We start from the raw sequence: 22,887 nt of genomic DNA, 5'->3' as shown, positions 1-22,887 counted from the left end.
TGAAATGTGGCAAAAGGTCCCAAAGTTCAAGGGGGCCAAATAGTTTCGCAAGCCATATATGCCGTATGTGTCTAAAGCCCTTAAGTCTCAATTTAATGCGCGTTATGTTCTGGTGCATCTTATAGTGTGCAAAATACTGTATATAGTTCTTTTTGACAATTACATATTTATATTTGCTTTTCATGAAATCATGAAACAATGACAAATCTATTGTATTTCCTTTGTTTATTTTTAACAAATATTGTGGCCCATCTTCTTTTTTTGCCTGCAAACATAAGCAAAGACTTCAGTTTTCAAGGTCTAAAGGTGGTGTGTGAGTTTTGGGGGTCCTCTGGGTGTACACAGTACGTTTTGTTACACTTTTAAGTTGTCAGCTTAAAAAGAAATCAACTAAGCGGCCACAACAGCAAGGACAATCACAGAGGAGGCCAGCAGAGCACCGAGGACCAAGCCCACCGCTTTCACATCTTGCCCTGAAACAGAAAAGAACCTGAAACAACATGTGGCACGGTCTGACAGACATTTTACAAAACAGTCATTTTTAGATGATTGTGATTTGTTGGGGAATTTTTTTAACTGTACTTTATCATTTTTCTTTTCAGTTTATTAGTCTATTAGTTACATGTAGGAAAACAGTTGGAGTTCTTTTATTTTCAGTAAACTGGTGGCAAAAATCAAAATTTTTCAGGTTGATGTGTATGTCTAGCTCTTGGAGTTGATACAGTGAATAAAATAAGTATTTTACCACCCTGCTGTTTTGCTTTTTCTCCCATTTAGAAATCATCGAGGGGGTCTGAAATTTACATCGTAAGTGCATGTCCACCTTGAGAGAGATAAACTAAAAAATCCAGAAATCACAACCCATGATATTTTAACGCTTTATTTGCCTGATATAGCTGTAAATAAGTATTTGAACGCTTAAAAAAATGAATGTTAATATTTGTTATGGCAGCCTTTGTTTGCTATTACAGAGGTCAAACCTTTCCTGTAGTCTTTCACCAGGTTTGCACACACTGCAGGAGGGATCTTGGCCCACTCCTCCTCACAGACCTTCCCTAGATCAGTCAGGTTTCTGGGCTGTCTCTGAGAAACACAGTTTGAGCTCCCTCCAAAGATTTTTGATTGGGTTCAGGTCTGGTGACTGGCTGGGCCATGCTAGAACCTTGATATGCTTTTTACGGAGCCACTCCTTGGTTTTCCTGGCTGTGTGCTACGGGTCGTTGTCACCTAGCCACGGCCCATCTTCAATGCTCTGACTGAGGGAAGGAGGTTGTCCCCCAAAATCTCACGATACACCGCCCCAGTCATCCCCTCTTTAATGCAGTGCACTCATCCTGTCCTATGTGCAGAAAAACACGCCCAAAGCATGATGCTAACCACCAAGCTTCACAGTAGGGATGGTGTTCTCCAGATTGTACTCTTCATTCCTCTTCCTCAAAACACACTTAGTGGAATTATGACTAAAAAGTTATATTTTGGTCTCATCATACCACAAAACTTTCTCCCGTGACTTCTCTGTATCATCAAAATGGTCATATGCAAACTTAAGACGGGCCTTACATGTGCTAGTTTAAGCAGGGAACCCTTTCGTGCCATGCATTTTTTCAAATCATGCCGTCTTAGTGTATTACGAACAGTGACCTTGGAAACGGTGGTCCCAGCTCTTTTCAGGTCATTGACAACTCCTGTCATGTAGTTCCGGGCAGATTCCTCCCCTTTCTTAGAATCTTATTTTTTTCACTGTATATTACTTGTTCGGTGACTATTTTTGTTTTAAATTCAGAATTATCATTTGTGCTTTTCACAGCCCTTGCATGTCCATGCTCTTGATTTTAATTCCATAGATTAGATCATTCAGACGACGGTTTTGGTCAAGATAATATAATGGATTTTGCAGGGTGACGATGAGTCAATTTTTTCATCTACATCTTTGTATAATTGCGTGGAAGATTTAAGAAAGTTGAGGTGTTGAATTAGCTCTTTTGCAACCACAGTAAGATGACAGCATTTGCATTTTTACAGTGACGTGCAGTGAGGTTGGTGTCTGGTGAGGCACAGTCACATATAATGAAACTACATATCATTTATCATTTGATTAGCAAAGCAAGAAAGCAATGAATAAACTGAAGCATAGAAAATAAAGCTTTTGTTTTCCGAACTTAACCTTTAAATACATTCTGTCCGCTGCTTCTTTTGAATATAAATAAAAGCATCGAAAGATAGGGCATCCTCCTTCATGAAAAAAGTCCAGGCAATCGGAAAAAAAAGATACTGAATGGCAAGACATTCTCTTAGCTTGCTAAGACTATCACTAATTATATTGTTTCTAGCTGAGTTGAGCCCTAAATCAGAATAATTGGTCTTGCTATCCCTATCCATAAGGCAAAAGAATTGTGTGCCTCACTCTGCATACACAGACGCTCAGCACAGTAACACATAACACACTACTGGTAATTGTATGATTCATATATATGATATAAAGTAAACATTCAGCAATTTTGAAAAAGAAAATCCCCAAATTTTATGGTTACATGAAAAAGACTTATAACTCTCGATAAATGCAAACATTTAATATATCTTTAGTTTTATATTTTGGTGACAGGTGAGGCACTGGTGCCTCATTGGGGCACAGGTGCCTTACTTGCCTCTCATGACTGGACCTCAATGGCGTGAAGCCATGTATGTGGAATACTTGGAGTACAAATAGTAATTTTGTTCCAGGGGGATACAAATTACTTGTCGTAAATCTTCTCTTTTTGTCCAAAATTGGGGTGTGACAAATGTATGAATCCCGTATTTTCCTAATCTTTTTTTTCCAAGATAGCTGCCACTGGGGTCTCCGGGTAACTGTAAATATTTTCATTATTATCCAAAAAACCTGACTAATGAATGAATTAGTCTATCTTCAAAGTTTCTTTCCTATTGCCTTGTTTGTGGGTAAATCCATGTCTTTGATGCAAACATGAGAAGCTAATTCAGGAACTTGCGATGGCGGCAAAGTCAGACCACAACAGGAAGTAAGGCAGGCCGACTCAATCAGGAAAGAGATCAACACAAACAAAAAGTATTTTTCGGTCATGTCAGTGATTTGTTTTTTCTATTGCAACTATTGAATTATTTTCCTGATAATAAGACTGATAAGTTTGCTCGATATTGGTCCAGTTTTAAAAGAAACGTGTTTTTGAGTATTGTGGTCTTGTAAATTATTTTACACGTTTTAAATATATTATTTCTTTAAGATTTATTATTACTGAAATCTAATTCAAATAAAAGACTTTAATTTTTAAGAAAAATTTGTCCTTTTTTTTTTACCAAAAATAAATTGTAAAATAACACAATTATGATTCAATATATGCAAAATTATCTTCCAGTGGAAGAGGAAAGTATAACGTTTACTTATTTTCCTAGTTTACATTTTGAGAAATCCTCAATTTTAATATGTATCTTTTGCAGATGTATCTTAAAATTTAAGGTTGAAGATGATTTTAAAGCGACAGTGTGTATTATCCAGTGCCTCCTAGTGGTAAAGTAAGATCATTCATTAAAAATATTGATTTAGAAATACATGAACTTGCGTTTTTAATATACTAGTAGAAATTTGTATTTATTTTAAATAATGTGCCTCACCTAGAAGTAACTGTCATAATTGTCCACCATCTTGCTGCTACGGGTACCCAACATCCTTAAAAAAGCTGGGCAAAAAAGATGAAAAGAAAAATGGTGCGGTTTGATTTCTTTGAAACTCCGTAGTCTGTATTCTTCCTTGTGCTTTTTTAGCACTTGTTTTCGGTTGTACTACACAACACAGCGACATCTAGTGGTAAAACAAGGTCCCTTTAATACCAGCTTTTAATTAGTAATAGTTATAGTTTGTTGAGTTTGTCCACTTAAACAAGTCATTAAATATTATTTTTATCTAATTAAAATTTGGATTATCCCAAAAATGCTAATTTAATGCAAGCATGATTTGTATTTGCACCTTGCTGACTCTAAATAGATGTTCAAACACTTATGGACGCCCCCCGAAGAATTTTATTCGCCCCCTGAGATGATCATGGTTTGTTATTGTATTATACACCGGGAATTGTTGTGTTTTTGTTTTCACTGTAAGTTACTACTTTATTTGTTGTAGGTTAAATTGTGTTTTATTATATAAGTGATTTAATCCCACTTCAGCTTGAATATAAAATACAGGCTACTGATGGTACCTGAATAATACCAGCTTCTTTCATTTAATATTCATGTTCTTGAATAAATATTACCGGTACTAACAGAGCCATTAGGAAGAGAGCTTATTGGAATATACTTGTTACTAGGTGCAATGAAGTTCACCAGACCATTGTTTCTTAACTGGTCTTATGGCAGGACCCACCATTCCACCCAAACGACAAGCTGCGAACCAAATCAAGAAATAAATTCCACTTCTTAAATCGATTCAACAGAATGATTGTGTAGTTTGAAGCAAAGATTATGGAATATATTCACCTTTTTTTCAGAAAAACAGGAAAACAAAAAGACTGAGAGTATTATATATACTTGCATATAAGCAACCTCCTAAAAAGTCTTTAAAATAGCCACATACTAAAATAAATTGAAAATGTTAATAAAGTGTTTAACTAAACATAGATAATTATTTCATTATGTATTTGATGAATATTAATATACTGGTAAAAAGTTTAAAATATAACATTTTTAAACCTTTTACAGTACCTTTCACCAGCGCTTCAAACGCAGACTATACACCATTTTCATATTTCGCAATTGCTTCCTTTGTCTCAATCATTTTTGTCATTTTCTTCCACTTTTCCTCCCCCTCATCGCTAACCCTCCTTGGATCTTTTAGTGTGGACAGGAAATGGAAACTAAAATAACAAAATCACAATACAATTAGATATTGTATATGCGCCGATTGAACGAACAGGTAGAAGAGCATGGCATGTCGCCTTCTACTGTTAAGGAGAGTAACCCTCCATTTGTTCTTCTTAGCATTTTTTTGCTGAAGCAAAGGCCTCCGACTCACAGAAAACGGTCCCACGACCCACTTTTGGATCCCCCCCACCAGTTGAGAAACACTGCACTATACTACATGCATCATTTTAAAGTTTTTTATCATTTGATCACTCCACCCTAGGCTTGTAACCTAATTATTTATTTGGCCCTTCCATCAGTTTGATTTTGTCAATTCTGGCTGATGGTGTTAATACCCAACAACTGTTTTAATATTTATGAGATTGGATGAAAACTTAAATACGTACGTGTCTCCACATGAGTTCCTTGCCCAAACAGGATCTCTCCACATGTGGCCACAGCACAGTAGTACATTCCTCTCTCAGATGAGTTACGTATGAGTTTAGATAGATGGTATACGCAGGTCCCCCCGGAATTTCCATCATCGCCGTCAGTGTATAGGATGTGTGGGGAGGAGTTTCCAGATCCAGGTTTGAACCAGGCCACATTGCGCTGGCCTGGACACAGGGTGATGTTCTCCTTCTCCGAGAGGATCGAACACTGGAGTGTCAGTGATTGGCCCACCTCCATCGATTTTGCGAGCGGAATTTGCTTCACATTGATTGCCTTGCGTGTGGGATCTGCGAGAGGCAACGGAGACTTTACAGAAGGTTTGTCAACAATCCAAAGCGAGTTACTTCCGGTCAGAGTTTGGAAACCCGAAATGTTGAAAGAGCAACATTACTCCCCAAAAAAATCTCATTTGTTGCTGCAAAAAAATTAAAAGCTTTAAATAAGCCTTTTATCTTCAAAAAAATGACAAAACTTTGCTGATACACCAAATGGTTTAAGTATAGCTTTAGTTTTACTTTGGGTGCACCTTTTTAGGCGTTCAGGTAAAAATATCAGGTGATATATATTTATACATACGGTATATATCTATATTCATTGAAAAATGTTAATGTTTGTGTTGTTTGTTCTCAAACGTTTTTGAAAAAGCACCAGGGAGCAATTAGGGACTGCCAAAGAGCCAAATGTGGCCCCAGAGTTGCTGACATGAACGTAAGATGATTTTAAACATGCCATTTTACCTAAAAGGGTTTGGATTCTTATTATATAGAAGTATGCAGACGTTATAAAACTACACTTAGTCAGAAAGGGTTTAAGAAATACAAAAATCAATTCTTACCCAATCTGTCATAGCGGGGAAATTTGCAAATTTCAAGTATGTTTCCTTTATTTATTTTTAAATTTCATCGTATTTTCTCAAACAAAATATGATCAAAAACATCTTTAAAATAATCTAAATTATTGAATTATTATTACAGGTGGGAAAAAAGGTCAAATTTGTTAAATACAAAAGATTGAGAAACAGTTTCTTTCAATAGGGTATTTCTTTGCAGTTCCCTGATTCAGAATTGCTCATATACACTGGAAAAAATAAATTATTCCCCATATTGACGAAAAGTAATTGCGTATTTTAATTAAATGTCCTCGTTTTAGGATTTACTAAGTTTTGTTACTTAGAGCTGTGCACGACATTCATGTTGGTTCAATGGACAATAAAGGAATGACCAGACTTTACCTTTGACAAGTAAATGCGTGGTGTCAATGAAGCGCATGTTGTACGCGGAGCCGACCTGGCAAGCGTACGTAGCTTCGTCTTCTTTACTAACTTTGGTGATGTTCAAGAAATAAACGTGATCTTTGCGGCCACTGTGGAATCTCCCATTCTTAAACTGATTCCGAAATGTGAGTTGGCCGAAGTAGCCTTCCATAATGGTTTCGATCATGTATCCCAATTTTATCTTGTACCAGTAAAATATATATCCCTTGTTCTCAGAGTTCGGACACACAAACGTAACATCGAGGCCCGCTTCCACCGTCACCAAAGACGCTGGTTGCAGCGCTTCGGTTGCCGCTAAAAAGATAAAACGAAATGTTTGTCAAATTACGTTACAAACGTTTGGCTGGCAACACGACACTCACACAAAGCGGCAAGAAGGATGACAGCGGTCAATCCACTCTGCATTGCGCTAGGTTGCCCACAATGTCGTCCTCTCGCTCAGTCGTGAGGATGTGTGCGAGTTTGTTAGGTTTTGTCACACTTAAATGCAGAAAATCGACTTCCGCTAAAAATGTTTTCCTCGTGACCCATTTTTAAAAAGTGTCGTACATTGGTGGGCCTGAAGAAGAGTTCAGCAGGTCATAACAGACAGTTTAGATGTATGTGTTGTTCAGAGCTTTTGTAATTGTTAGAATGTTTCAAGATAACTTAGGAGGGTGAATGTTTAATTGTCACAGACACACACACAAGACAGACTGTTTTTAGCTGATAGTTGAGGTCTCTCGGAAAAATCGACGGATGAAAAGTGGAAACTATTTCGTGGTCTAATGTGTTACTGTGTCCTCCCCCACAAAGCCACCAGTATGGCAGGTGACCCCACCCACCCACCTCACAACCTGTATAACCTGCTGACTTCAGGGAAAAAACTGTGGAGTCTCAGAGGCCAAACCAGCGGGCTCAAGGACATCTTCTTCCATCATGTTGTCAGGAGTCCGAACTATCTCCCTGCCCTACGCCCTCCGATCCCCCTCCGCCTCCTGCCAAATCAATGCAATACTCATCTATTTAATTATTATAAGTTGCACATTTTTTATCCTAAACTTTATACGTGCATAACCTTGCCCCTCCCTACCTCTCTGACCTCCTGCACACTCCCACGTCATTCCACACACTCAGATCATGTTCCTCCCTCCATCTCACTATACCGCCTTAGCTCCATGGGGAGCAGAGCTTTCAACCGGTCTCCCCCCCCAGCTCTGGAACTCATTGCGGCCTGACCTCCAAAATTCTGGCTTGCCTTTTCTTGACCATCTTGCGCTTCATTACTTGCTTGTTTTACTCTTGCTTTATTGTTGTGTCCTTCTGTATGTACAGCAACATTGGGTGTCCTGAAAGGCACTTTGAAATACAATGTATTATTATTATAATTATTCTTCCTATATATTTTAATATTTCTTAAGGATATTTTTACCTTGCTTTTATTTGTCTGGGTTTTTTTTTATTTGCCTCTTAATTACAGCATATTTGGATGCGGGGAAGAAAAGGTAATTTTCTCTGTGCTCAATTTGTTGCATATAGCATCCATCCATTCATTATCTACACTGCTTATCCCCAGATGGTAGCTGGAGCCCATTCAAGCCATCTTCGGGCACTGGGCAGGGGACACTCTGAACTAATTGTCAACCAGTCGCAGGGCACACAGAGACATGCAAACTCCGCACGAGAAGGGTGGTAGCCGAATTTGAACCCATGACCTCTGCACGGCAGCTGAGTGGTTAGCGCGTTGGCGGCACTCAGCCGCCCTGTCGCCCTTGTAATGCATTACTAGTCAAAATAAGAATTTTCTAGAGAGGTTGCTAACAATTTTCTTCGAAAAATCAAACTGATCTAATCGTATATCACTCATTTTCTCTAAGGATAAATGAGTACTCAATTAATGTGCAACAAATATGATAGACTTACCGGTACTTAAATACTTGAGGGAATACTAAAAGTAGTGTGCAATGACATTAGGCTAGCGAACATCTCAACAAGGTGAGGCTAACAAGGCTAGCCTGGTAAATTAAGGCTACTGTTTGGTCAATGGGCTCACCGTTGTTAGTTCTTCTTCCTTCTGCTTTTTAGGATTAATTTCCGGTCGCACTATACAATAGACTAACACCTAGTGGTCAAATATTAGACAATGAACCTTTAATAAGTATTCATGGACCAAATATAATTAACATCACATGATTTTTATATTTTTCGGGTCAACAGAGAAAGCCTGGCAGGCTCTGACGGCCCACCACTGATTTTTGTGCACAACAATCAAAGAATACCTGTTGAAATAACCTCAAGATGTAGCAAACATTTTAGGAATACACTGTTGGTGAAGCATGAAGACATAAAGAAGACCTTAAGTCAACCTTTAATCCATGTAGAGCCCAAATTAAGCAATTGAAACTAACCTTAAAATTTGAATAAAATAAATGTCTGAACAAAACGTTTTGGAACATTTCCCCTTGTGGGGAATTAGTTCCAAAGATGGATGTCAGCATATGTGGTAAGTTCCTCTGGAGCTCTCGCATTTATCTGCCTCACGTTTCCACTTTTTCTGGTGATGATTTTTGGATTGGAATAAACCAAAGCATCCTCAAATCCCTGACGTATTGAATTATCTCTCGATGTTTCTCCGCTGGCTTGCCAACAAGCTGAGAAGAGCAAGAAAAAGATATTTTGCATGTTTTCAATAAGCAATAGGTGCAGACATTTTTTCTTACTCAAGTAGAATTTTGTTTTCATATTAATTTCAATCGTTATTTCCCTTCACTGCAAAATAAATTGATAAGTATCATAACATTTCAACCAATTGTCAAAATACGTTTGCTTCTTTTGAGTCACATTTTTCTTATTTTTTGATATTTTATCTATTTTTTCAAAGTGAAAATGAAACTTTATACCAAAAACAAGAAAACATATCAAGTATTAGGTAGATTGCTTTGCCCATTTCCATTTTATTAAGGATGCATTTTTCTTATTTTATCCAAGAAACCAGATAACAATAGCTTAAAATAAGAAACATTATAACTAAGATAAGAAAAGGTTTATGCCATGAGGTAAGAATATTTTTTGTAGTGTACCACTATTTCTGAAGTCATTGTCTTTACTCATCTTTTCTATGCCAAAGAAACATGATGCAATACAAGATTTACTGTAAAGTATTACCCCATTAGCAGAAGATTTTGTTATTTTTAGATATTGTCTTATTTTAAGATATTTGGTCTTGTTTTTTTTGCCATCAAATAAGAAACAATGTATTCATAACAAGCAAAATGTTATTCTAGATTAGATAATAGTGCTTTTTTTTTCGAATGTTTTTTTGTAAGGGAAATTATAGTTTGATTATAGTTTGAATGTGCCTTTGTATGATGTTATCCTCAAAAGTGGCTTAACAAAGCCAAAGATTATATCCAGTTGCTGTTTGTATTCTTGCAACAATTGTATCCTCTTGGGGCCCGCTAACTATGAATCAATATGGCCTTCACTTAAGTGCCGGGAAGCCCGCTCAAGAGCTTGCCTCCCTACATTCCTTTCTTCTTACAGAGACGCATTGTGTTACAAAGTTTAACTATCCTTATTGCTAATTTATTATATTTGCACGCCATCTAGCGACACCATTATACACTACACTTAAACATGTGATTCCTGTCTAAACCAATCAGATTTGTTTCCTGTGTTCATGCAATCTTGTTTAAACCAATCAGATGTCTTGTTTCATTGTTGTTCTTTCCAAAAAATGAACATCTGGCCATCGGCAGCACGTTATTCCTTCCTGAGTTGATGGAGGAGCTATCAAAAACCTAAATATCCGACTCAGAGCGTGTTCTTTTCTCCATTCTAATACAATCTCAAGTTTTAACCTTGACAGTTTTCCCATGTTTTAAGCGAAACAAGATAAACATCTTAAATTGTTTTTTTTTCTTTGTAGTGTACACAGCAACATGGTCTACCATGTACTACATGTGATTTTTTTTTCTTATTTTAACTATATATTATTTCACTAAAACAAAAAATTGGAATAGCATGTAATTAGAAAAAAAATTACCATTTTTTTTTGACAATGATATAGGATTTTATTCATTGCAGTGTGTATTGTTTTACTCATGTTATGTACTTTTTTCAAATCCACTCATTTCTCAAAATTACAAGAAGTATCTACCATTTGCCAGATAAGAACAAGTTTATGTTCCCACCAAAACTGACTGCGAAGCATTAAAAAAGTCAGCTTTTAGAGCAAACAAATGGTGATCACCAGCTGGTCCCCCATAAATTATAATCGGGTTCGGGAAACGACTAAGGCGCTGTGTGGGGAGAAGGGAATGGCGGTGCTGCAACCCTGGACTACTGCTACAGCTACGTTACGTAACAACTTTCACTAGCTACCCCAACCAAGCTTGTATCTGACCAATGCCACGATCCATTACCGATGAAACGGATGGCCTGAAGCTACAACTCTTGGAAAACTAATACATTCGGGAAGGTTGTATTATATTATAAGTAATTATAATAAATTAGCCGTTAAAAATATAGCTTTCAATGTATGGATTCCTCTAATCTTTCAAATGTTTTGGTATTGTTTTGGCTATACTAAAGATGAAATGAAACATAATATTATGCACCACAGATGTCCACGGAAAATTGTCTTTATTTGGATCAAATCCAGAAAATTCAGGGGGTAATGGAGGTGGGTCTTTTTTAGCACGGAAGAAAAAGTCACCAACACCGGTGACGAATCAATGTACGCTATGATATCCACAATCACAACTAATTGTACACAAAAAGCCTTTATTTGATGTACTATAATAGCCATATGTAATGTATTCTATTGTGAATGAAACCCTGGTTGCATTGGATTCTGCGGTGTAAACAAATCGTTTTGTTGTTTGTTTTTTTTCATTTTAAATCGGACTTCCCTGCCTATACTGTTTGCAAAGTAAGACACACTTTAAACCTATTGTTTTTTTTTGCTTTGGGATCCAACTACAGAGGAGTACCTCCACTTTGCAATGTGTTACTGAATAGGTATTCGACAAATCTAGTTCGTTTTATTACTACTATTATTTTTATTAATAATAGTAATATTATGAGAAATGTTCTGAAGCTCTTCAAAATTATTGTGCTGACATATTTATGTCACAGAAAGTTACCCTAGAAGTCACAAGTCCATATCTCAAACAGGGTCCATATTAGAAGGGGAGTCAGATTTTGGCAGGTAAAATGTGCTCTTGACAATGTTGACACCATTAACTTCAACCACAATATCACATCTCTGGGGAAAGGCGTGCCACACGTCTTACTTCCAGTGTAACATAAATATGTTGAACATTAACTCCAGTTATCAACTCATAAAGTTGACAAGAGCAGCATTGGTACTGCCAAGATGAATGGCAGGCCAGCACACCTTGTTTGTCTGTGCTAACAGTCAACAATGACCAAACTCTTCTATATGAAGCGAATACGCCTTAAGCTGCAACACAACTCACGAGACCTCGGTCTTTCACCATGGACGTGTTTTGGTTCTTGGTGGTACTGATAAGTGTTAATGTGACCACTTTTAATCTGGACACCGAGAGAGAATGGACGGGACCCCAGGGAAGTCTCTTCGGCTTATCTCTGGCTTTCCATCAGCAGCTCAGCCCTTCCAAAAAGAACTTGTGAGTCCTATTGACATAGAAGACATTTTTTTGTTCTGTTGTTGTTCTATGCGGCAATTGTATCGTCCTTTTTTAAATAGCCATTTATGAAAAAAACATATTTTTCTGTTATGGAGTCAATAATTTCATTTTGGGGAAATCAAGAACCAAAATGTCTCAATGAAGGTCTTGGAAAGTACCAAAAAGCTGAATACTAATATTCTAATCCTAATATACTAATACACTAATACATACTGTAATAATATACTAATACTAATACTAATTTAAAAGATTATTTTCTTATTTTGCAAATAATTAAAAAAATATATATTGTTTTATTTTATGTCAAGTGGAACTTAAGACTGATGTTATACTACATCATAGACAACTGGGTCAAGTTAATAAAAAAACAACACACCAGTACTTGTATATGGTGTTGCCATTCAAATGTTATAACATCTGCACCAGTTTGGGTTTTTAAAATATATTTTGTTTTATGATAAATTATTGTCATACAATTTATTTTGGAATCTAGTAACCCGGGCCTACTTTTACAAGTAACTTGTGCACAATAGTTTGAAGTAAAATTATATTGTTTGGTTTTAAATCTTAAAATCATTCATATTTCAACTTTACTTGTTTACTTGTGTTTCATGACTGCCAACCTCATAAAATTGCTTCCCTCTTCGGGCAATAATAAACATTACAAATGCAGAGCGGAACCTTTTTACTTACAGCAAGACAGACTATAGAATAATCTACTAAATAATATAAACAACCACCCATGGACACTCTCTGCCCACCCAAACAAAATTGGATGTAGCAATGAGGGTAGTCTGGGTGGCGCACATCTTATGCTATCCCATACACATAATATCGTGTATGTCACAAGCTAGGACTCTCCCGCGTCATAAAGCTCACAGTGTGTGGGGCAGTTCCCATGAAACGCGACCTTACTTGCTTGCGTGACTACGTCAATGTGGCCACGCAAGTTAACGTGCATTTTGGAATAACGTAAATTAATCTGTGAGAGAGAGTGAGTGTTTCCGCTGGCTTCCATTTATTATTCCATTTATTTGAAACAACGTCAGAATTGGTCACCACGCCAGATGTGATCAAAAGTAGGTACCACCTGCTGGTTGGTGGAAAATATCTTCTGTTTTTAGATAAGCGGTTGTTCGGCTGGACTCAATAAAAATGGCTCTTCAGATTTGTGTTTTATTCTTTAACCCATACATGAACAAAATGTTTTAAAAAGGAGGAAAAAAATAAAGCAAAAAAATAAAACAAAGGCAAAACTGCAAAATAGACAAAGGAAAGAAAAAAATGATAATTTAAAAAAAATAAAAGATTGAAAAAACAAAAAAATAAAAAATAAATAAAAAGTAAAAGGCTAAGAAAAACGAAAAACGGGGAAATAAAAATGAATAAAGAAAAAAATGCAAGTAAAAATAAGGCGAAAAGGCAAGAAAAAAGAAATAAAAAGTTGAGGAAAATTAAACAAAACAAGAAACAAAGAAAAGAGGGAAAGAAAAGATAACAGAAGATAAAAGGGGAAAAATAAGTATACTGCTAGGGGAAATGAAGCAAAGGAATAAAAACAAAAAGAAAAAAGAAAAAAGAAATTCTAAGAAGAAAAAATCATGAAAAAAGAAGAAGGAAAGAAAAAACAAGAAATAAAGATCAAAAAGAAAAAGAGGACAGGTATTTGGGGGTCCTTTGACCAGTATAGTACCATTAATAATGTAATATTATGCTCAAAATTAATTAAAACCCTTTAAAAATATAATACTCTACTAAATCATAATAGCGATAACTCATATAAACGTTGAACCTTTTTATACTGAAGCACTTTTAAGTCAAGAGACTGGAATCCCTTGTGTGACACAACAAAATGTCTATTTCAAATATTGCCCTTTAATTGAAACGAAAACTGCAATGTAGAATAAACTAAACCGTTAAAAAAAAGCTCAACGTGAAACACATCCCTGAAAAACACTGGAAATATTAATTTATATTCATATATTTACAAATGTGTGGGAAAAAAAGAAAAGAAAAAAATGACCCCTAAATACACTCAAAGAATTTTAAGTCAGCATCACAGAACAGATGGAAAAACATGCTTACTGACCAATCACACAAAGGAAAAAAGCAGAAAAATAATAACACTTTATCGTGACTTATCATCAGGCTGCTGGTGGGATCCCCAAAGTCGAAGCATCCATATCTGGGGAATGTTACCGGAGTTGTTTATGTATGTGACCTCAGTGTGTCTTCTGATCATTGTGAGCCCATTGACTTTGACCACAAAGGTTGGTTTTACAAAGTCTTAGTTTGCGCTCCTAAATAAGTTCATGCGTCGAGCAAATGTCTTTCATTTCAGAGTTCCTTGAAAGCAACGGAATAGACGGTCAGTGGATGGGAGTAAGGGTGACGAGCCAAGGTCCAGGTAAAAATGTAATGGTAAGTGAACAACCATTCGTACATCTAGCATTTACAGGAGTCACCGAATCTTATTTAATGCTCTTTGCTCTGGTTGAGACTGCCCAGATAATAACACTAACAAGGACTTCAAGAAGTTAGTAACATCTGCATACATTGGTAGAAGACTAAGCGTGGGGAACATATGCTAACAAGATTTTCTAATAAGCTCCACCAGTATTGAAACTGGGCCATGGTAGAACCCTGTGTCTTGAATGAGTCATTGTATGTAGGGGTATGTTTAGGAGATGAGTGAGGTTATATTTTGTGGGTATTCAGTGGGTCTCAAATAATAGTATACGCTTTTGATTGATTATAGGTTAACTAATAAAATTAAAAGAATAAAAGAAGCATTTTAGGCATCTGTGTGGTTAGCGCACAACCCCACGGTGCAAAGGTCCAGAGTTCAATACAAGCCTCACCGTGAGGAGTTTTCATGCTCTCCCCGTGCCTGTGTGGGTTTCCTCCGGGCACTTCGGTTACCTCCCACATTCTCAAAAACATGCATGTCAGGTTAATTGGCCGGTCCAAATTGTCCCTAAGTGTGAATGAGTGAGAGAGTTGTCTGTCTCTGTGTGCCCTGCAACTAGCTGGAAACCAGTTCAGGGTGTCCCCTGCCCGAAGATAGCTGGGTTGGGCTCCAGCACTCCCTGTGATCCTACTGAGGATAAGCGGTGCAGAAAATGGATTGGTGGATAAAAAGAAAGATTTCATTTTTAAATAATTTCAAAATTATTATTTTTAGGGCATATGGTCGTATTAAATCCTAAAGAAGGCTTGTAACGGTGTTATTGTCAAGGTTAAAACTTGAGATTGTATTAGAAAGAAGAAAAAAAAACACACTCCAAGTCAAAAATTTAGTTGTTTTTTTTTATAGCTCCTTTCCATCGGAGGGGCTCAAGGAGGAACCCACAAATTTATTGGAAAATACAAGAAGGAAACTACACAGATGACTGGTTTATATGAACACAGGAAATAAATCTTACTGGTTTAGACAGTAATCACATATTTGAATGCAGTGTATAATGTTGGTCCCTAGATGGCATGCGATTATAATAACTGAGTAATAAGCATAGTGAAACTTTATAAACACAATGTGTCTCTGTAATGACGCCCTCAAGCATACTTGGAATAAGTGAGTCGGAGTCAATCTTGATTAACCAGCTAGCAGGCCCCAAATAAAGAAATGAGGAGTAGAGCATTTGTGAGGAGTTTTGGACACCACAGAAGTTCATTGTTTGATAACAGATAGTAGTAACCTGAGAAGCTAGCCAGTGGCCCTTGAGTTGTAACATTTTAATTAGAGACAAATTCTTTTGGCGCTTGCGAACTTCTTTTTTTTGACCTTGAAGGCGCTCGCCCCTGAAAACAACTCAAAATACACTTATTGAGTACAAAAGTATAAAAATCATTAAAACAATTATATAGTGGGTATAAAAGTATATAATATACCAGTAGTATAAAGGCACATTTAGACCATAATTCTCTTACAGTTATAAATGAAAAAAAATGGTAATAATATTCTGTTTTTAGATAATTTTGTTCGTTTCAACTATTTTGTATTTCTATTTTAAATCTGCTGTTGTACAATGAGATAAATAATACAAACTCAAACACTATTGTCTTTATCTTCATTATTAAAGAAGTAATTTTGATGATTACAATTTTCTGAATTATCTGTCAACATAAGAAAAACTTTATATTTGGAAAGATAATTTTTTTCATGACATTTTTTTTCTTCTAGTTCCTACTAAAGTTTGACCATTTTTGTACACAAGGTATTCATGCAGTTATTTACACCACTTTGAAATTTGGGTTGAAGAAATAGATACAGATTTATTTTAACTCAAAACTGGGGGCATACCACAAGGGTCTGCTCTGAAAGGTTACCCAGGAAAAGAGTCATCAGCAAAGTCCATGCGACTTGTAGTAGAGACATAAGAGTCTGTAGTGTGGACACTGAGTTGGTAGGTCATGCTCCCAGTCTCCAATCCCAACATTTTTTTTCTTGCAGACTTGTGCTCATCGTTATCAGCAATGGAGCCCAAGCCCAGGTCTCTACAACCCTCGCTTGATAACAGGCCAATGCTATATTTTAGGGAGCAACTTGCAGGTCGGGGTGGAAGAGAGGACATGGAGAAGGGTGGTCTGCGATGATGAACACCTGATCAGACGTCAGAAAGACCAAGAGTGGTTTGCGTACTGCCAACAGGGCCACGGTGCATCTTTTGCTAAGGATAACAGATCAGTGGTCTTTGGAGCACCGGGCGCTTATCAGTGGAAAGGTCAAATATAAAGATTTGATTATTGTGCAATCTGAAGTTGCACGTGTTATAAATCTCCTTTTCGTCATTTTGCAACAATGCGTTCATATGGGGTTGTGTCAAAAGGAATCGTGCGGTTGGAGCTGCTGGACAATCAAGATATCTTTGGTGAACCTCCCCGAGAGACTGGCAATATAGACTTATTTAACTCCAAACTCATTCCTCTCCAAAGAAACAGCTACCTGGGTTAGTGACTTTCATTGAGTGTTGAAAAAAGCTTTTACATGACATTTATAGTTTTGCACTCATTCCAGGATTCTCCACTGACTCCGGATTAAAACTGCTCAAGGGAGGGGAGCTAACCATTGTTTCGGGAGCACCCAGAGGTGGCTACAGTGGCCAAGTGGCTTTTCTTAAAGCGGACTCTCTTGCAGCGAGAAGCTTGTCTGTAGAGTTTGTCTTGTCTGGTCCTGGGTTGGCCTGCTCTTTTGGATACGACATAGCAGTGGTAGATGTCAACAATGACGGGTTTGTTACGGTTCTTAATGTCCATTGATTCTGTTTCTTTGTTGGTCGAGGTAGATTTGGACTGCATTTGAAGCAAAAAAACTGTCTTTTTCTGGTCCTGATGAAAAAGAATGCTTCTCAAACTTGATTTATAATTTTTCCCTTCTTTCCTTCTTCCACTTCCTCAATATACTGTAAAATGTATATCATGGTTAAAACAAGGTGATCATTTCTAAAGAGACTAACAAAATGACAGTTAAAATGACGTAGGACGTAATAATGAGTTTGAATGATTCATAGTGTTCAAAGTTGATTTCGGGACAGGTCTCTTATAAGCCTTTGGATTCAACCTGGCATACCTTTTCTCTTTGCAGGGGATGTGTTCATTTTTGATATGTGATCTTTGATGCAACATGATTAAAATGTGAAATATACAACCTCTTTGGGCTTTCTCACCAGGTGGGAAGACCTCGCTGTGGGCGCACCAGAGTTTTTTCTTAAAGACGGTTTGGTTGGCGGGGCAGTCTACATCTACATCAACGACAGAGGGGAAAATTGGCAGGAAATCAATCCTATTCAACTTTTTGGAGCCAAAGATTCCATGTTTGGTCTTGCAGTGGAAAACATTGGTGATGTCAATCAAGATGGATATGGAGGTGCATGAAGTAGATTTGACTTTCTAAATTTGAAAGGTGTAAAAAAAAACAGCCATATTTTAAATAAGCGAAAGTAAACTACGGTGCAACATTATTGGTTGCTATAAAGGCCTTTGCTTGCATTTATTGATATTTTTTCCAATTTAATCTTGTCACCCTTTCCCCTTATTATATATTATGGTACACAAACTCTACAACGAAAGACATTGCTGTTGGGGCACCATACGAGGATTCTGGCCGAGTTTACATCTACTGTGGCTCATCAAGTGGCATAAACAGAAAGGCCGCACAGGTGAGATTTCAAGTTGCATTTTGCAAAATATCTACTGAATTATTACATTTTGGAGACACACTTTCAAGTCAAGTCAAGTTTTATTTGTATAGCCCTAAATCACGAAGAGTCTCAAAGGGCTTCACAGATTATTACACAATATTACACAGACTATTTTTCAGAATATTTGTCCCCTGCCCACTGCCCGATGTTTGCTGGGGTGGGCTCCAGCACCCCCGCGACCCTACTGAGGATAAGCGGTGTAGCTAATGAGATGAGATGAGATTATTATACATTCCCCTGCTCTGGAGCCGACGTTCTCCATCCGGGCACCAGTGCTGTGGAATGCTCTTCCCCCTGAGATCCGATCTGCAACCTCAGTGGAAATGTTTAAATCTAAGCTTAAAACTCACTTCTACTCTATAGCATATGAATAACCTACTCTTCTCTGTCTGTCTGTCTCTGTCTGTCTGTCTGTCTGTCTGTCTGTCTGTCCGTCTGTCCGTCTGTCCGTCTGTCCGTCTGTCCGTCTGTCCGTCTGTCCGTCTGTCCGTCTGTCCGTCTGTCCGTCTGTCCGTCTGTCCGTCTGTCTATCTTACCTATCTATCTATCACAATCATCTTTATTCGCAGGTGCTTTCGCCAAGCTCAGAAAGCATCACTCTGTTTGGGTATTCGCTGTCTGGTAACTTGGATATCGATGATAACCAATACCCAGACTTGGCAGTTGGATCACTTTCAGACACAGTCTTTATTTACAGGTAATTTCAAACTTATGTCATTTTACAACAAGTCACTTATGTCTGGATTTCCATTAGGGTAAATGAAAAGGATAATTCTCGAATAAATCAGAGTACCCTTCGGTTTTATCTGAGTACCAACGATTGTGTTTTCAGAGCTCGGCCTGTGGTCAGAATCGCCAGCACCCTCACGATATCACCAAAAGAAATTGACATTAAAAAGCAGCAGTGCAATCTTCGCACATGGTAAACATATCCGGAAAATAAATGTGCACCGTTTTGAACATTATTAACCACATTGACTCTTTCAGTTATTTTGCAGTTCAGGCATGTTTTACCTATTCGGCACATCCAGCGTCATTTAACCCAAAACTGAGTACGTTTTTGCAATAAGTGGCACTCTGGGTATTTTTCTCGCATGAGTTAAAAAAACAGATAATGTACAAATAACAAGTAAGCTTATTCGTACCTTTGCAGCAATCAACTTCACTTTCGAGGCTGATGCAGTGAGAAGGAAATCCAGACTTTCCCCTCGGGTGGACTTTCTTGGTTCGTCTCAGGGGACTTTTAAGCTGCCTGGTCAAGGGAGCAGAGTCTGTGCCAAAAGCAAGCTTCGTCTTCTGGTATCGTACAACTTATGTCTCACTTTTCATTTCTAAAATGTCTCTAAATCTCCTGACACAGAGCTATGGTCTATGGTTGCTTCCACTTAATAATAATGGGTGTCCTTTTTTAAGATATTATATTATCTTGGTAACATCTTCCTTATAAAGCATAGTTGTAAGCAATGTTCCCTAAAAGATGTGCGCAAAGAAAATGCAGGTTCCCCCTGCGTGGTGTTGTGAAGTCAGTGTCAGCACGAGATTGAGAAAAATAGAGTATTTGGGAGAGAGAAAGAGAGAGGCAGCGGGGGGCGGTATGAGTAAGCGGGGGTAAGGTTTTTTGTCACCAAGACATCAAAATATAGAAAGACAAGTGTGGTTTACTTTAACTATCACTTGCACAGTTAGAGGCAGCACAGCAGCTGAGTGGTTAGCGCTTCCGTGGCACAGTTCTAAGGTCATGGATTCAAATCTCTACCAGCCTTTCTGTGCAGAGTTTGCATGTTCTCCCCGCCCTTGTGTGGGTTTCCTCCGGGTACTCTGGTTTCCTCCCACATTCCAAAAACATGCATGTGAGGGTAATTGGCCGGTCCAAATTTTCCCTAGGTGTGAATGAGCGTTTGACCCAAATGGCTCTTCAGATTATTTTTGTTCCTTTTATCCATATACCAGCAATCATTATGTAACATTATGCATTAAACAACACTAAATAGGGGGAATACAAAGACAACAAAAAAAGTAAAAAATAGACAAAAATTTAAAAAAGAAACAAACGTAAAAACTAAAAGAAAAAAGAGAGAAAAAAAGAAGGAAGGATGACCAGCCACTCCCCAGCCCCCTCCAGCCCCATCTCACCATAACCCGTCTATCCCAAAAGCATGTCATCCCCCGACATCGGCCCCCCTCCCAAACCTCCCGAGCCAACCGCAACCACCACACAGCCGACCACGACCCACCAGCCCAGATGCCGGCCCAGTGGGGAGAACAGTGGGCCCGCAGAGACACCCAGGCCCATCCCACCTACGGCCTTGTCCGAGGCTTTTTTCCTCTCGAGGTGAGAGGTAAGAAGACCGAGTAGAGAAGGACGCACTGGGGAGACTGCAGACCCCTGCCACCCTGAGCCCAACCAGAGGAGACCCAATAGTCATGCCAACAATTAGTGGACGAAAACTAGCCCTGTTCCTAGGCTCACCAGGTCCCGGCAAGTGAGCCCTAACCTGCACCGTGAAGTAACCCGTCCCAAAATATGTGCTCTAATGTGTGTAATGCAATTAAAAACAGGGGATAGGAGGGGTAGTGATGGGGGGTGTATTATCCCATCCATTTTTCTGCCATTTTCTGCAAATAATTATTTTTTTCTATTTTTGTAAAGTTACCTTTAAGTGAAACGTTTGTTTACAGCGTGACACTGGGGACAGCTTACACAGCATCCCAGTCACAGTATCTCTGTCCCTACCAAGCAATCAAAGAGTGAGGACAAATACAGGACTGCCTGATGTTGCTCCTGTGCTTGACCTTTACCAGGAAAAAAGTCCGGTTTCAGAGGTACAAAGATCTTTGTAAGAACCCCAAGCCCAGTTTGTAGAACACATTTGCTGTTACGTTTTCCTAGATAATTTTCATCAATGAAGGATGCGGCAGTGACAACATTTGCCAAAGCAACCTTACGCTTTTCTACAAGTTTTGCGACAGGAAAATCCAAAACCATCAACATATTTTTCAATCACTGATCAGGTAAAATTGGTTTATACGTGTCGAACTTATTTTCCAGTCATGTTATGTTTCCAGGTGTCTGCGCAAGACTGAGAAAAGTCCTTCACTAAAACATTCGCTATTGTCCTACCTTTAGAGAAGACGGCATGGCAATCATAACTCCCTCTGGTGAGGACGTGGCCTTGGAGATCAGTGTCACCAACAAAGATGGCGAGGACGCCCATCAGAGTCACGTGGTCATCAGGCTACCTGATGTTCTTCGCTATTCCTCAGTTCTTTACACATCAACGTCTGTGAGGAAAAACAAACTTTCAGATCAGTTTATTACTCAAAGACTACTGTATTTTTTTGCACGATAAGGTGCACACTCCAAAAGTTGTCTTTTGTGATATTGTCTTCACATATAAGGCTTACCAAACTTTAGCGTAAATAGAATTAAAACTACAGTAGGGGGCTAGAGTTTCACTCAAGATAGTAAGGTACCGTATTCGTACATCGATTGAGCGAAATCTGTTGCTGATCATAATTGCAAAATTTGGAAACATCGGGAATCGAATAAGTCATCACTCTGATTAGAACATCAGATCCTATCCGCTAGACAACAAAGGATACAGACAATTCTTGAAAAGGCATTATGTTTTTAGTCATCATCACAATTATTTGAGTCAGTACCGATTGTTGATGTAAATCTTGGGCTGGGTCGGAAGATATTGGAAATTGTAAAACTGGCTAGTGGTACAGAAAAAGTTGGGGAGCACCGAAGAACAGTATTGTATCAATGAGTCGCAAAGTCACTACAGAGCACACAAGATTCTGAACTGAATAAAGACAAAAGGCATTGTGGGAAGTAATTTCATTGTCCTGAAACATAAAAATAAACGGCCGAAAGTATTCACCCATTTTTGTCACTTACAATACTTAGTTTGAGATAGGAAAATAGTGAAACAAAAATGTATACTGATTTTTATTCACATTGTGTTTTATCATTTCTGTAACATTTGTATCTGGATTTCACGGTTTACATATCCCTTAAACGCACACCTTTTGGTGTGTCTTGGGTGATTACAGCCTGGTAGTGCTCATCCCTCTTCAGGGTATTTTTGGGTCGGGTTAGCTACTCCATATGTAACAGATATTACAGGTTTCCTTGGTTACCAGTAAAAAGAGAAGCCTCCTGATCTAAAACGCTCAAAAACTGGCGACACTTAATTTCCAGTTTTTTCATTGTAAATAAAGATTTAGATGTTAAAGTATTTTGGTTTATTTTCACAATCGTGTCTCACATGTTGTGAATTCTCAGGAAATATTTTTTCTATAGTTCAAAGGCTGAAATATGGCATAATGTCATACAGCACCTTCATCATCTCATCGCTGTTGTTTTTCGGTATTACGTGCCATCTTGCTCTTCGGAAATGAGCCGGATCTCGGCATTGATGGCAGCGGTGTATGACAATACTGACATTAGATG

The 22,887-nt window shown here is 38.0% G+C and overlaps 2 protein-coding genes across 2 annotated transcripts in view; one reads left to right on the top strand and one right to left on the bottom strand.

Annotated features, from left to right (window-relative positions):
* Positions 1 to 210: 210 nt before the first annotated feature.
* Positions 211 to 7,021, bottom strand: LOC148359536 (uncharacterized). The gene is made up of 4 exons (XM_088344824.1): positions 6,937 to 7,021; positions 6,533 to 6,868; positions 5,256 to 5,588; positions 211 to 473 (listed from the first exon to the last, which is right to left on the bottom strand). Exons 1-4 carry the CDS (start codon positions 6,977 to 6,979, stop codon positions 391 to 393), a joined length of 795 nt encoding a protein of 264 aa, XP_088200950.1. The 5' UTR covers positions 6,980 to 7,021; the 3' UTR covers positions 211 to 390.
* Positions 7,022 to 12,055: 5,034 nt separating this feature from the next.
* Positions 12,056 to 22,887, top strand: part of LOC148359535 (integrin alpha-6-like) — a 34,836-nt gene continuing 24,004 nt past the window's right edge. The window contains exons 1-15 of the mRNA XM_088344349.1: positions 12,056 to 12,207; positions 14,377 to 14,498; positions 14,570 to 14,649; positions 16,682 to 16,952; positions 17,058 to 17,177; positions 17,246 to 17,459; positions 17,898 to 18,094; positions 18,298 to 18,386; positions 18,998 to 19,125; positions 19,261 to 19,350; positions 19,416 to 19,480; positions 19,582 to 19,727; positions 21,108 to 21,251; positions 21,319 to 21,440; positions 21,556 to 21,712. Coding sequence (XP_088200475.1) covers positions 12,056 to 12,207; positions 14,377 to 14,498; positions 14,570 to 14,649; positions 16,682 to 16,952; positions 17,058 to 17,177; positions 17,246 to 17,459; positions 17,898 to 18,094; positions 18,298 to 18,386; positions 18,998 to 19,125; positions 19,261 to 19,350; positions 19,416 to 19,480; positions 19,582 to 19,727; positions 21,108 to 21,251; positions 21,319 to 21,440; positions 21,556 to 21,712 — 2,097 coding nt within the window. The remainder of the gene's footprint in view (positions 12,208 to 14,376; positions 14,499 to 14,569; positions 14,650 to 16,681; positions 16,953 to 17,057; positions 17,178 to 17,245; positions 17,460 to 17,897; positions 18,095 to 18,297; positions 18,387 to 18,997; positions 19,126 to 19,260; positions 19,351 to 19,415; positions 19,481 to 19,581; positions 19,728 to 21,107; positions 21,252 to 21,318; positions 21,441 to 21,555; positions 21,713 to 22,887) is intronic.

This window comes from Urocampus carinirostris, chromosome 9, assembly GCF_059441175.1.
Source record: "Urocampus carinirostris isolate Australia breed hairy pipefish chromosome 9, RoL_Ucar_1.0, whole genome shotgun sequence".
NCBI classification, from domain to species: Eukaryota; Metazoa; Chordata; class Actinopteri; order Syngnathiformes; family Syngnathidae; genus Urocampus; species Urocampus carinirostris.
The sequence above is the reverse complement of the archived record's forward strand: the minus strand, read 5'-3'. Positions and strand labels throughout refer to the sequence as shown.